Source organism: Priapulus caudatus, unplaced genomic scaffold (genome assembly GCF_000485595.1).
Source record: "Priapulus caudatus unplaced genomic scaffold, Priapulus_caudatus-5.0.1 Scaffold1594, whole genome shotgun sequence".
Lineage (NCBI taxonomy): Eukaryota > Metazoa > Priapulida > Priapulimorpha > Priapulimorphida > Priapulidae > Priapulus > Priapulus caudatus.
In genome coordinates, this window is record NW_014578655.1 from 12,097 (window position 1) to 27,592 (window position 15,496).

The window sequence follows — 15,496 nt, forward strand, 5'->3', positions numbered from 1 at the left end:
TAAACGTAGCATTTTATTTACAGAAAACTTGGAAACGATTACGCAATATAATTAAATTGCAAAACACACACACACACACACACACACATATTGCTATATATACAAACACGCGCACATATATACACACACGCGCGCACGCACGCACGCACATATATATATATATATACACGCACGCACGCACGCACACATACACATGTACTGTCATATACACATACACATATAACGTGGACTGGTCACACCAAGATGAGGTGTGGAGCGGGGAGGGTTTATTTCAATATCCCATGTAAAATAATATGCCAACATTCCCCCCGGTTAATTAAAATAGCAATATCGACGCCTCTCCCCGCCGTCAATCAATCAATCAATCAATCAATTTTTTCCTCGTCCCGCTTCTATTCCCGAATGGCGAATAATTTCCTAGTATTTCCCGGTGACGTGTTGTGACGTTGTGAGATTGTTTTGGTTTACCTTTATTGGAATACCACAGGTGGTGGACCGATTCCATGAAGATAGAAGGGGAGCGGGGAGAGGAGTTTAGTTCCATATCTCTAGCGGGTTATATATGTGCACGCGCGCGTGGTATGTGTGCGTGCGTGTGTGCGTGCGTGCGTGCGTGTGCGTGTCTATAGCCAGCTGAAGAACATCGTGGCTTTCTATTATTCTTTTTTTAAATTTTTTTCGCAGACGTTCTACGAGAAGGAAGGCGGCAACGTAACGTACGAGAAGTACTGCCTGTCGTGGCCGTGCGAGAACGAGCATGCTAGCTGGAAGTGTCAGTGGGGAGCTCAGAGCGAGGTAACGCTCCCGACGACATACGTGCGTGCGTGCGTGCGTGCGTGCGTGCGTGCGTGCGTGCGTGCGTGCGTGTTTATGCGCATGTGTACGCGTTTGTGCGCGTGTGCATACGAGTGTGTGTACGTGTTTGTGCTTGTATGTGTACATTCGTTTTGCGTAGACAGCGAACAGCCGCGAGTATGTTTATGTGGGAATTTACATCGAGTTTTCCATTTTATAGATACTGGGCATGCGCAAACATAGGAAGCATAATGATAGTATGACAATTGAGATCATTATAACTAGAAATACCGTCCAACTCAACCGCCCCATCTCCATTAATTCTCTTCCACGGTCTCTATCTGCGCCTTCCACCTCCTCAGTGCTCTTCCTCTTCCCATTCCTCCTCTTCTCTTTTTTCCTCCTCATTGTAGTTCACTTCTTTCACCGTTTCCTCTCCCTCTTCTTATTATGTACCTATTCTTATGTCCTCGTCCACATACCCTTTTCTCTCCATTCTCAAACAATTAGAGACTTTACTTATTTCGCCTTAAATCTATCATTTTATCGCAACACTTCGAACGTTACAATAATAATAAAATGATAGTAAATGAATATGAAATGTATTTACTACCAAAGTCTTAATGTTTCTCTACTCTCTCTCCCCTATTATTTGTAATAATTTCCAGCAAACGCCGTTCAACTGCTCCTATGCAACACACAAGTTCGCCGCAAGAGCGCCGCTGTGCACAAACAACAAAATTATAGAACTCTATCTATAAAAAAGTTGTCATTAATTAAATATTAGTATAGCTTATGAAATATTGTTATAGTTAATATATATTATTATATCTTCGTTTTCATACACAAACGCACACTCACACGCATCCAAGATCTGTCGGCAGCGACGACGGACCGACGGCGACGACGGACGTTGGCTGCCGACGGCGCGGCAAACACTTAACACGCACATAGCGTCGGAATAAGGTGTACGTCGCTACATGTATATATCCGCCGATGACAGACGTAATATCGCCGCGCCTCGCACAGCGAGAAAAACGCGGCAACGCAACATCGAAACATCGTAAAGGCTAATGTTAGTGCTAAGATAGCACTTAATTACGACTAATGTTTTAAATGCTACGAGAACAGCGTTGCCATGAACGCAGAGCGTTGCTATGAGAATACTTGTAAGAAATGACAAGATCATATTTCATTTATTATGCACAGCAACACAAAAACGCGATCGTCATGATGACTCATTAAAATGTAGCATGTGTTTCATATATGGTTTTACATATGTGGTTTGCATGAGATACGCTACTGGAAAACTGGTTATTATTACTTTATTATACACTTTATTATATTTATCCTGTACCATGTATCTCGTTTCCCCACAGGTGGTAGCCGAGCATTCATTTGAACGGCATTTACCAAAAATTATCAGTAGAATAGGCGAAAGAGAGTTTTGGACTTTGCTAGGAAATGCATTTTTTGTTTATTTGCCATCATTTAATTATTATTGTAATGTTTCCAAGTTTCTGTAATAAAATGCTACGTTTAAGGCGTCATGAGTATAGTCTCTAATTGTTTAAGAATGGAGGGAGAAGGGTTATAAATTATAGAGTAGAGATAGTATAGTAGTTATAGAGTATGTGGACGAGGTGATGGAGGTACAGAAGAAAAGGAAGAAGAGGATGGTTGGGAGAGGTAAAGGGAGGAGGCAGAGAGTAAAGGATGAGGAGGAGGAAAGCGAAGAGGAGGATGTACACACTATAAATGCATTTGCGCAACGTTCAATACGTATACTTAACCAACTAATCAGCCAGTGAAAAGCTTACATTATTTCGTCCAGAACAACTGGAGGATGAGGAGGTGGAAAGCGAAGAGGAGGATGAGGAATGGGAAGAGGAAGCTAGAGCAGTGAGGAGGTGGAAGGCACACATAGAGGCCGTGGATGAGAATTAATGGAGATGGGGGTGGCTGAGGTGGACAGTATTTCTAGTTATAGGGATCTCAATTTTTCTATTTGCCCTAAGTAGCTATGCTTCCTATGTTCGCTCATATGCCCAGTATATCTACGAAAAGGAGCGGCTGTTCGCTGTATACGCAAAACGAATAACATTATCAGTGTGTGTGTGTGTGTGTGTGTGTGTGTGTGTGTGTGTGTGAGTGTGGTGTGTTGTGTTAGTGTCTGTGTGTGTGTTGTGTGTGTGTGTGTGTGTGTGTGTGTGTGCGCGCGCGCGTGTGTGCGCGCGCGCTGCTGAGTGTGTGCAGCGTGCGTCGCTGTCTGTAGCGTGCGTGCGTGCGTGCGTGCTGTGTGCGTGTGTGTGTGCTGTGGGTGGGAAGGAGGGTGCCAGGCGAACACGAGAAATGAAATCCGCGAAAGATTCAGAAAACCGAATGTATTCATCGACCATTCAATTCGGCAATCAACAGGCCGCCATGAGCGAATTATTTAACACCAACCGCCACGGCAAAATTTAAAACAAAAGACGTATATATATATACATAACATATATATATATTAGCGCAAACGCAGTCAATCACGTCCGTGCTTTGCTGGAAAAACTATCGTTCTTCTTCCTGGAGGCAACAGGTGGCCGTTTAACGCGCCAATCTGCCAGTGCGGTGTGCGTGCTGTGGTGTGACTGCTCGGTGTGTGTGTGTGATGTGTGTGTGTGGTGTGTGTGTTGGTGTGTCTGTGTGGTGCGCACGTGCGTGTGTGTGTGTGCGTGCGTGTGGTGTGTGTGTGTTCGGCTGTGCGTGTGTGTGTGTAGTGCGTGCGTATGTGTGCGCGTGTGTGTGTGTGATGCGTGTGTGTGTGTGTGTGTGTGTGTGTGTGTGTGTGTGTGTGTGTGTTTTGATGTGCCGCGTGCGTGTGTGTGTGTGTGTGGTTATGTGTGCGTGTGTGGTGTGTGTGTCGTGGTGTGTGTGCTGCGGCGCGTGTGGTACAGCGACAGGCCAAACACTGCAGGTACCGCGCGCTCTCTCGATCCGCTATAGCGTGGGCGTGGTCTTCCCCCCTTCACCCCCCCCACCCCGCGTGTTGAAGGCTGTCTGCAAGTTTGAAAATCACCGCTGTCGTTAATTCGTTGCTGTTGCGGCTACAACCAGAAGCGTGAGAAGTTTCGTAGAGGAGGCAAGATATAATAATAAGAGAGCTAGATAATAGCTGAGAGGTTGATATTATATACGTGGGATCGAGGCATGCTTCGCTACTCGTGTTTTCCCTGTGTTTCGGGTCGCACCTGCTGCAGCTGATGCTGATGCTTTGCTGTAGATGGTTGAGAAAAACAGAAACACACACACACACACACACCACACACTACACACACACACACACACACACACAGCTTACTCGCTCTCTCTTTATTTCTCCTATCGTTCCTCGTCTCTCTCCTATCTTCTCTTTCTACGTGTGTGTGGTGTGCTGTGTCTCTGTGTCTATGTGGTTGTGTGAGTGTGTGTGCTTTGTTGTGTGTGTGCGCGCGCGCGCGCGCGCGCGGTGTGTTTGGTGTGTGTGTGTGTGTGTGTGTCGCTCGTTTCTTTCTCCCTTTTCTCCTCTCTTCCTCTCTCCTCTCCTCTCTCTATCTTCCTCTCTAGCTCTACTTCACTCTCTCACCTGGCCGCTCTTAATAGCTGTCGCTGCCAGGACGCCCAGCGCCGAGACGGACCCGACCGACGCGATGACGGTCACACAGCCTTCCCCAGCGCTCCAGACCGAACGCGCCAGCGCCAAGGTGTAGGACGCCGCGGAGATCCAAGATGGCGACTCGCTCAACCAGCCCGCAGCGCGGCCCTCTACGGTGTACGTACCTCCGGCGCCGCCGAGCAGGAGTCTGCGCGCGACGGCGGATGCCGGAAGATCCCGGTGCCGCACCGGAACGGGAATTTCGTCCTCGAGAGCTCCGCCGCTGACGACGACGGCGACGGCACGAACAACGCGACGGTGGCGCCGGTGGAGGCGAGTTGCTTCTACACTGCAGTCGATCGGACGAGTGTGCGTCGATGGTGGCAGGCGAGGGTCGGCGGCAGGCAAGCGATGTCTGTGGAGTGCCCAAGCCGGACACGCCTGCTGGGTGAATATACACAACATGCCCACACACAACGTATTACACACAGCATGCACACACACACGCACACACAGCACGCGGCACACACACGACACACACAGCACGATGGCACCACAACACACACACAACATATGGCACGGCACACGCACACCACACACACAGCACACACACACACACACACACACACAACAGCACCGACACACATCACACACACACACACACACACACACCACGCACACACACACACGCCGACACAACACACAACAGCAATACACGCCACACACACACACACACAGCCAACACGCACACACACCACACACACACACCACACGGCACACACATCACACACACACACACCACCACACACATACACAGCACACACCACACACACAACACAGCACACATACAACGCAAACACACACAATACACCACACACACACACAACACACACACACACAACACACACGATAGAGACCAGACAGACAACACACATACATACATTACATATTACACACACACAACACACACACACACACACAACACACACACACACCACCACACACACACACACACCCACACACACACACAACCACACACACACACACACACACATACACACAATTCTATATATAACAAACACGCGACATATATACACACAACGCGCGACACGCAGCGCACGCACTATATATATCACACGCACAGCACGCACACACAGCACACATACACATGTACTGTCATATACACATACACCATATAACGTGCAGCTGTTCACACCAAGATGAGGTGTGGAGCGGGAGGGTTTATTTCATATCCCATGTAAAATAATATGCCAACATTCCCCGGTCATTAAAATACGCAATAATCGACGCCTCTCCCGCCGTCATCCAATGATCAATCAATCACGTCCAGCTCTAATTCCTCGAATGGCGAATAATCCTAGTATTTCGGTGAACGTGTTGTGACGTTGTGAGATATTGTTTTGGTTTATTCTTTATTGCGAATACACAGGCTGGTGACGCATTCCATGAAGATGCAAAGGGAGAGGGGAGAGGATTTTAGTTTCCATATCTCTAGGGGTTATATCTTGTGCACCGCGCGCGTGATATGTGTTGCGTGCGTGCCGTGCGTGCGTGTGAGCCCGTTGTCTATAGCCAGCTGAAGAAACATCGTAGGCTTCTATTTTAATATCTTTTATTAAATTTGTTATTCGCCAGATGTCTACGAGAGGAAGGCGGCAACGTAATACGTACGAGAAGTACTGCCTCGTCGTGGCCGTGCGAGAACGGCATGCTAGCTGGAAGTGTCAGTGGGGAGTCTCAGAGCGAGTAACGCTGCCGCAGACGACAATACGTGCGGCGTGTGCGTGCGTGCGTGCGTGTTCGCATGTGTACGCTATTGCGCGGTGCACGATGTTTTTATTGGGCGCGTGTTGTGGCGGCGTTGGGCTAGGTTTTTTGTGTACGTGTTTGTGCTTGTATGTGTACGTGTGAGTGCGGCGTGTGTATGTGTGTGTGTGTGTGTGTGTGTGTGTGTGTGTGTGTGTGTGTGTGTGTGTGCGTAGATACGTCGCCGAATAACTACGCATTTGTCTAACACTGGTCGGCATTTTGTGCTCCTATTTCAGTCTTGCACCGAGTGCTGCTACGGCGCTGACTGCCACAAGCGCGTTCACTTCACGAAGAATGCTGCCACCTATCGGACGCTTTCACTACTACTCTACCTGCTGGCACCTTCTTTGCTCGTAATTCGTGGAAGGCAATGATGCAGGCGAGGCGCCACTACAGTGAGCAACACCACGATGTTGGTTAGAATGCGTATTAATTAACATTAATGTTAATATTAATTAGCTGCGGGGCTGACAGCAGTGTGTGTGCTAACTAGAATCACGGTGAATTGGAGACCTGTCGAAAGAAACGAGCAAACAAAGCGAGTGTGGATTTCATTTTAAAATTTATTAGTAAGTCAACTTTCGATCGATCATAATCGCCTACCTTTCGATTAACATCTAACACTGCAAGTTCGCGGACTCGTTAAAGGAAACAAACGTGGATAGCATGAGTAAAAAAACACTGCTTCTAGTGACTTTACCATGTATTAGTGATCGTCTTTCTCCTCGTAAAAGTTACGCGACGAAAACCCGTTTTAAATCGAGAGGCGTCGCGACAAGAACAGGAGTTCCGCGGGAAATTCGAGAAACGTTTACAGCTAACCATTGTCATAATTATCAAACGAATAAAACAATAATTACAGCATTTACGACAAAGGCCAATCACCGCCGTGGTTACTCACTGTCGCTCGAACGAAAAAACATTACGAAAAAACACGTCCGCCTACTTAAACTACCGGGGCAAACGCGTTTCGTTACGCAAACGTATTTGTGCCGCGCACATCACGACCCTTTTCGCATAGACGAAAAGATGACGTATAGCCCGCTTCAAGAGACGAAAAACGCGTCGCTACGTAAACCTAGCTTACAGGCAGCCGTTACTTCGTCAATATATACGTGTTATTACCTGTTGCTATGGTCAACGTTCTTACGGTGAATGTTGTTACAGTCAACTGTTGCCTAAAGTACTGGCGGCGACTGTCGGACATATATAGGTTTCGCTCGTTATCTCGTAGTGCGCGAGAGTTGGAACCGTTAACGTACACTGCACGGCTCTGCACATTTACTACATCGTGCACGTAAACACATGCGGATTTATAAATAATACCCCTATCACATATATATATATATATATATATACGCATATATACACGCACGCGGACGCACGCACGTACGAGACTCGTTTACGACCAAATCGTATGACAATCGCAAGTTGCATCAAATTTAAACGATATTCGCACGCACAACCAAAAACGTAGAAAAAACTGAAACTCAAACACGAGAAGACGACCAGACAAAACACGTTAAGCAAGTGTGCATTTGTCACGTCTATTCTACGCAGCGCCGAAATAAAATGAGCCCGCGGGGCGATACTCGTCCCGCGAGTTGGGAATTCGGAGCTCGCACGAACGAAACAAAAAACAACGACACGCAAACACCGATCGTCCGACCGCGACCGTCGCAAACGGATTTCCGCGTTCTCGTGCGCAGCGTGGGACGAAATCCTCGGAGGAGGAGGAGGAAGAGGAGGAAGCAGGAGGAGGAGGAAGAGGAAGAGGAAAAGGAAAAAGAGGAGGAGGAGGAGGAGGAGGAGGAGGAAGAGGAGAAGGAGGAGGAAGAGGAGGAGGAGAAGGAAGAGGAGGGGAGGAGGAGGAGGAGGAGGAGGAGGAGGAGGAGGAGGAGGAGGAGGAGGAGGAGGAGGAGAGAGAGGAGGAGGAAGAGGAAGAGAGAGAGAGACAAAGGTCGAAAAAGCTGCTGGGTATTCGCTACGTGATGCTCCCGCTACGACGACTTTTCCTCCGGCGTGCACTACCGTTCATTGCCAGTTTACGTGCAAACCTTCATTCGGTCGTCAGCAAGGGAATCACGTTGGGAGCTCCACAGCGCCATCTGTGGGGAAAAAATAACAGTTTTGCACATTTTACCTTGGTACAAAAAAATGAGGGGTTTTCATTGATTAATTGAGAATAAAATTTTTTGAGAATATTGTCGAATCAGTACTATAGATGCCAATACATTTGCGATCTCTCATGATACAAATATATTGATGAATATAAACGTGTAAACGAAACGGGCATACGATAGATCTACAAGCTTCATTATCTCTTCTTAACTCAAAACTCGTGTTAAAAATATTCTACAACAATGGCCACACAACGCGTTGAAAATTTATAATGATTTTAAGATTTTATAATTTTATAATGATAATAATGATATTATAAGGATCTGAAATACAGAGAGAGCATGAATACTTGGCTGGTCTAGGTACAAACGGTAATCTAGCTATGCAACTGTCAAGATTGCTTTAATGTCATCACGTACCGCCTCGTCTCTCTGTCCCTTCGCATGAGTCATCCCTTAGAACTCGTTGTTCAAGTTGTTCATCCTCATGTTATTATCGATGATTTGGAACATTTCTTGCGGGGATGGAACTCTTCCCGTTTCAAGCTTGGACCATACCGGAACATCTAGAACAGCAAACGACATTTTTTGTGTAGCGTTTTACTGTAAATCGACGAGAAACCGGAGTATACAGGCCATATTAATGACCATTATTAATTATGCTTTTCTTTCTGATAACCAATGGCTGTACTGATTAAAACTTTATAATCTAAACGATAATGCCCATCTAAATATGTATTACAGTTTACAAGTAGCTAGCAGCCATGCTTAACTCATGACTAATTTACTACTCTATTTAAATAATTAACATAATGATAATTATTGACATAACAATAACATTAAATCCGCACTATGCACATCCAAATGCTAATTTCTCCAGTACTAGTCTAACAAATACTTCGTGTCATGCATAATCACACTACCTTATGGCAAAATAAACTAGTTCCTCCCATTTCACTGCGCATTTGCTTAAAACCCACAAGAAAGAGGTGCGAAATCTGGTAATCTGGCGCCAACGCCGACTTGTTTGCCAAACAATTTAGCCTCGAAGCGGTTCGGTGATGTCACATGTTTTTATCTTTGCTACACCCGTACCGCTGTACCACAGCACCGCTGCACGGTTGCTTGGGAGAGCAACGCGACAGTTAAGTGTCAACAACATCGGAAAATTTGAACAACATTGGAGGTATTTTCAAATGCCTTTTATAAGACAGCGCGCAGTGAAATGGGAGGAACTACAGTTTATTTTGTCATAAGGTAGTATGATTCTGCATGACACGAAGTATTTGCTAGTCTAGTACTGGATAAATTAGCGTGCAGATGCACATAGTGCGGCTTTAACAATAGTATTTAACATAGAACCATGTACTTACCGTTAAATTCTATTTCAAACGCTCCTGTAGACAAAAGCTGGGTCTCAACGAAGTTTGATATAAAAAATGCCATCATACAAGAATAGACCTGGAATTAACACACAACTAATTATTATTCCTACACACACTATAAATGCATTTCCGCAACGTTCAATACGTATACTTAACCAACTAATCAGCCAGTGAAAAGCTTACATTATTTCGTCCATGATATTCTGGTGACAGAAACAACTGAGTGAATGAAATATAAATTAGATTAAATTTAACATAATTTGCCTTCGCAAACATTTAATTACCTTGTTTTCGATGGCCCACGTCCAAAAGGTCGGCGTTTCCATGTTCAACAACGTAAACGGGTTGTTTCCGGACAGAATTAGGAATATGATTATGAATTTGGCAATGCTGAGAAAACTCGCAAAGGATGAATAAAGAGGCGGAGCGGGAAAGTTCTCTCCTTCGATGGAGAGATAAGGATACTTCTCGCGTATGGCATGTGAAAACTGCTCATACACGCGACGGTACCCTCAGGAGTAACTGAAATAGAAAAAAATGGCCATGCTATATTTATAAAATCATGTTACAATTTCATTTCAACTGCAGACATATATTAAAATCATAGTGTTAGTAATACCTGGTACTCTGAACATCGCAATACTCTGAAACTTGTGTGCTTTTATTATGCTAGCAGAAAGGGCTCCTGTAAACAATGCCAGCCTTCGCTTCGAGTTTTTGAAATAGATATATTTAAAAACTTTTGCAATGCACCCTCATTCTGATAACACACTCACTCAGTACTGAGGAGACTGTTTCAGTTTTGCTTGGCTATCGCAAGAATAAATGATAGAATTTTCTGGGTGAATGACCTCTGGGAAATGCTTTAAGGAGTTTAAGTTTAGCTTCTTTGTTTCTGCCATTTCGTATTGAAATTCTCTCCCTTCCTCTGTACTTCTTAATTGCCTATCACAGACGTTTTATAGCCGCAAGTAACCGTTACTAAGTTGGTCCCGAGCATCCGTAATAGAAGACCCTATAGCCTTGCGGCAACTGCGCGCGGGCTATAATTACTGCTGAGAGGGTCTATGTTCCCTAGGATACTGCCGGAACGTACCCTGGTACTATCTAATATGCCGGACCGTACCTCGCCTACTCCACTAACGAGTCTAGGGAGTCGCCTACGCCTACTCTAACCCTAAATAAAAAAATAAAATACTCCCTAACCCTAACCGGCTAACCCTAACCGGCTAACCCTAACCATATCAGATAGTTACCAGGGTACGTTCCAGCAGTACCCTGGGGGACATAGACCCTATTAAACCGACCAGGCTCTCCGACTAGTTACACGGCGAAAAAGGCCTCTCGCCACGTAGTGTTAAGCGAGATTGGAACTTGTGGCTAAGACCCTATGAGCATAATTACTAGAGCTACTCCAGCCACTGCCTTTAGTAAATTGCAAATTTGAGGCTTTTTCTACTGCGATCAGTACTAGTACTAGTAGTGTTGATCTATCTATTTGATCAACTTGTCTCTTTCCGTCTTCAATATAGTCCATTGCACTTTGAAGACTATTACTTTAATACTTACAAGGTTACAAGGTTACACTCACTCAGTAACTGAGACCCCGTTTCAGTTTTGCAAGCGAAACTGTTGATAGCTAAGCCTACCGCAAGAGTAAATGATAAAACTTCCTGGGTGAATCACTTCAGAAAAATGCTCAACGATGAACATTAGAACGTTTCGTGATTCCGTTTCATGGCGTTCGTTACCATAAGCATAACTAACGACAACGTCGCACTGCGCAGCAAACTAGGCCTAGGTTCGATGTCTAGCATGACATCGCTGATGAGTGATCGGATCATCGCCATCGGGGGCCATCGGCGATCAGACATCATGATCATTCACACCAATCTTACCAAAACAAAAACTTTAGAGTGGGCCCCGCAAAATTCATGCTGGACATCGCAGGTTCTTTTCTTACTGCTGCTACAAAGCTTGTCGAAATAAGCTCGTTTATTATAAATAAACCTAAAAACACTGATAAAGACGAACGAACAACATTTCGTATGGAGGCCATACTTGCTGACCTTTGACACTTGTCACATGACTCATGATTCGTTGATGATTCGTATCGAGCGTGTAAAATAAAATAAAATAAAACTAATCAGACCAATAATTTCGATCTAACTACGCTATAAAATGCGTTTTTTTTTGAAAAACAACAAATATGAAGCTATTTAGTATTAGGTTGCTTCTATAAGTATAAGCTTTTATTTTATTGTACTCTTCTTCTCTAGTACACTGGAGATGGCAGCACGATAGGATTAATGTTCACGTATTTTTGTTGATGTTACCGAAGTTGAAGTCAAACCTAATGCCAATGGTGTACGTCAATTTTCCATCATCCTACACGGATGAGGAAGAAATGCTGCTTAAAACATACGCAAAGCTTAGGAAAAAGGTATGGATACCTAGAATTCTGACAACAATAAACATACATTACAATATGAACTAGGTACGCCACGCAGCTACGCAGTGTTACGCACAACCACCAATCACCACTCACTACTCACTAGTGTAGAGTAGATATAATAATGTCTAACCCAAACCCACGATAGGGTTACAACGCGAGTCTATGGTTTTTTTGTGGAGGAACCCCTGAGTGAATCACTCAGGGCGGTTTGCTGGTGAGTTTTCAGAGACTAGAACTTCCAAACTGGGTTTATTCTAAACACGAACCTTTCTCCGCTATCCTGGAACTTACTGTAACTATGTTACGTATCACAATACTCTGTATTAAACTAATATAACCTGTTACAAGAATTCGAAGTGACGAGCGACGGATATATTGAGCGCCATTTCTGTTGACCTGTGACGTACTTCGCGGTTTGAAGAGCGGATTTACCGACCAATCGGAGGGCGCTGTGTTTGCCGATCGCTATGCGCATTGGGAATGCGTACGTCACATGTCAACAGAAATGGCGCTCAATATATCCGCCGCTCGTCACTTCGAATTTTTGTAACAGGTTATATTAGTTTATTACAGAGTATTGTGATACATAGTAAGTTCCAGGATAGCGGAGAAAGGTTCGTGTTTAGAATAAACCCAGTTTGGAAGTACTAGTCTCTGAAAACGCACCAGCAAACCGCCCTGAGTGATTCACTCGGGGGTTCCTCCACAGAAAACCATCGCCTCGCGTTGTAACCCTATCCTGGGTTTGGGTTACATTATTGTATCTAACCACTCACCAGCACATTAGCCTAGGCATTACTACTTACTACTAATAAGTAGTAATACTATTAATACTAGTACTAGTACTAGATACAATAATGTAACCCAACAAGAGTAGGGTTACAACGCGAGCCTATTCTTTTCTTTGGAGGAGCCCCTGAGTGATTCATTCAGGGAAGTTTTATGGTGCGTTTTTCGAGACTAGAACTTCCAAACTGGGTTTATTCTAAACACGAACCTTTCTCCGCTATCCTGGGACTTACTATGTATCAAAATACTCTGTATTAAACTAATATAACCTCAGGCTTTCAGATTTGAAAAGTACAGGAGGACTACTAATGACTCCCCTAGGACACCATAGGGGGTCTTTTCACGCTACATAATCACACCCTTAAGAGGCATGATGCAGAGCTCCACTAAAAAATCACACCCTTAAGAGGCATGATGGAGAGCTCCACTAAAAATCACACCCTTAAAAGAGATGATGGAGAGCTCCTTGAGGGCTCTCCATCATGCCTCTTGGGGTGTGATGATGGAATCATGACCAATCCTCAGTCTAGAGTGAAATCCAAAATGAAAATTGGGATGTCATGTCAATCCACTGATTATCATTCATTTTCACCTTCATTCATTCTATGGCTTCGTCATGATTACATTCTTTTCATCCAACAACCCAACACTAGCACACAGATTAATAAAAGAGTTGATCGGATGTAAAAATAAACTTTTTTATTTATTCTGATCTTCATCCTTAGAGACTCTAATCCATGTACCTGCATATTTCATCACGAAATATCATCACAATCCATCAACAAACTAGCCAAATTACTTGTATGTAGTAGCCACGTATGTAGCCTCTCCAGCCCTACGACTGTTTCACGTCGGCAGAAAACCACTTCTCGCCACGTATAGTGGAAAACGAGCAGGTAACTTGTGGCTACCGTGTAGGTACCTGTATTCGGATGCTGTTGTCTAGTTGTATAAACCAGAGGGTAGTAACCTGTACCTCTGCCATACGTTCAGTTACTTACACACCACAAATTGTTGTGTGTTGCTAACCTTTTCGTACCCCCCTACATTGACAACTCTCTTGGTGCGCGATTTCAACCACTTTTATGAGGCGCGATGATGCACGCACCATGGCACAATTTCGGGTGCGCGGTGGAGGCCTGTAACCTGTTACAAAATTTCGAAGCGACGAGCGGCGATATTTCGAGCGCCATTTTTGTTGACCTGTGACGCATGCATTCCCAATGCGCATTGCATTTGGATAACTTCGGCTCCTGTGTTGCTTGACATGCTGGCTCTGGTGACGTCATGATTGACAGCAGGCATCCCATGATGCATTCGATCTTGGAGCCAAAGTTAGCCGAAATGGTGCTTGAAATATCGCCATTCGTCGTTTCGAAATTTTGTAACAGGTTATATTAGTTTAATACAGAGTATTGTGATACATAGTAAGTCCCAGGATAGCGAAGAAAGGTTTGTGTTTAGAATAAACCCAGTTTGGAAGTTCTCGTCTCGAAAGACGCACAATAAAACCGCCCTAAGTGAATCACTCGGGGGCTCCTCCAAAGAAAAGAATAGGCTCGCGTTGTAACCCAGGGCTCGAATTAACCGACGGCACCGACGGCAATTGCCGTCGGTGCCCCTATCAATCGCCATACTGCCCCTGGAAATCCAACCAGACCGACGGCAGTCACCTGCCTTGCCCTTTTGTGTAATTTCCGTCGCCCGGTGCCCTTTAATCTACTGCCCTAGTTTCGTTTTTAGTCGAGTCAACATAACACGTGCACGTGCATGCTGGAGTTGCAATGATGAGCTTAAAACCGATAGTCGCAGGAGGGAATAATAACAGCATCTGATAATTATTTGCTCCTGATAGCAGGCATGTAAAATTTATTGTTACTGTACTTCCATTAGCAGAGGGGGGTACAGGGGTCGGTGTTACGGTGTAAGCTTACATGGGGGCATATTGTTTTGTACATGAAAAGCAAGACGATGTTGATGTACTAATTTGTTATAAGTTTTCCTTTATTTTACAAAAGTGCCTTGGTGCTCTTCTCAAATTTTGAGAGTTGCCTTGGTGCCTTTTAAAATTGCCTTTCTGCCAAGAGATAGATTTCTCACATGCCCTACAAAAATTGCCTTGCCCTTCTTGTCGCTTAATTCGAGCCCTGTTGTAACCCTACTCTTGTTGGGTTACATTATTAGCTCAGCTGACGAAGTCAGATGCAGCTTGTAGTTCTAATCACATGAATGTCCGTCCAGCCGTTCGTCTGTGCGTCAACAGTTACGGCACAAATCTTAACCGCGCGACATATGATCTTGATATTCGGGACGTCGGGGGGGATCGCGAAAAGGACTCGGGATGTCTAATTTGGGGGTCAAGGGTCAAAGATCAAGATGTGTCAATGGAGGGGAATATTTTCTCCTTAACTTAAAGGGATAGTTTCTTCTAGGTTCTAGGATTATTTTCAGTTAATTTAGGTTAAAATTACGCTCAGCGTTCGAAATTGGTGCCGACCCGGAGGCCCGA

The 15,496-nt window shown here is 44.8% G+C and overlaps 2 protein-coding genes and 1 long non-coding RNA gene across 3 annotated transcripts in view; 2 read left to right on the forward strand and 1 right to left on the reverse strand.

Annotated features, from left to right (window-relative positions):
* Positions 1 to 693: 693 nt before the first annotated feature.
* LOC106817097 lies at positions 694 to 7,152 on the forward strand. The gene is made up of 2 exons (XR_001394993.1): positions 694 to 795; positions 6,475 to 7,152. It is a non-coding gene; the product is annotated as an uncharacterized LOC106817097 (long non-coding RNA).
* A 976-nt stretch (positions 7,153 to 8,128) lies between these two features.
* Positions 8,129 to 11,815, reverse strand: LOC106817098 (selenoprotein T-like). Its single transcript, XM_014821745.1, has 5 exons — positions 11,642 to 11,815; positions 10,028 to 10,265; positions 9,732 to 9,819; positions 8,779 to 8,924; positions 8,129 to 8,346 (listed from the first exon to the last, which is right to left on the reverse strand). The coding sequence occupies exons 1-4, from the start codon at positions 11,800 to 11,802 to the stop codon at positions 8,815 to 8,817; spliced, it is 597 nt and encodes a 198-aa protein (XP_014677231.1). The 5' UTR covers positions 11,803 to 11,815; the 3' UTR covers positions 8,129 to 8,346; positions 8,779 to 8,814.
* Positions 11,816 to 12,038: 223 nt separating this feature from the next.
* The window catches only part of LOC106817094 (negative elongation factor E-like), a 19,734-nt gene continuing 16,276 nt past the window's right edge, over positions 12,039 to 15,496 (forward strand). The window contains exon 1 of the mRNA XM_014821742.1: positions 12,039 to 12,186. Within this exon, the coding sequence (XP_014677228.1) occupies positions 12,073 to 12,186 (114 nt within the window). The 5' untranslated portion in view covers positions 12,039 to 12,072. The remainder of the gene's footprint in view (positions 12,187 to 15,496) is intronic.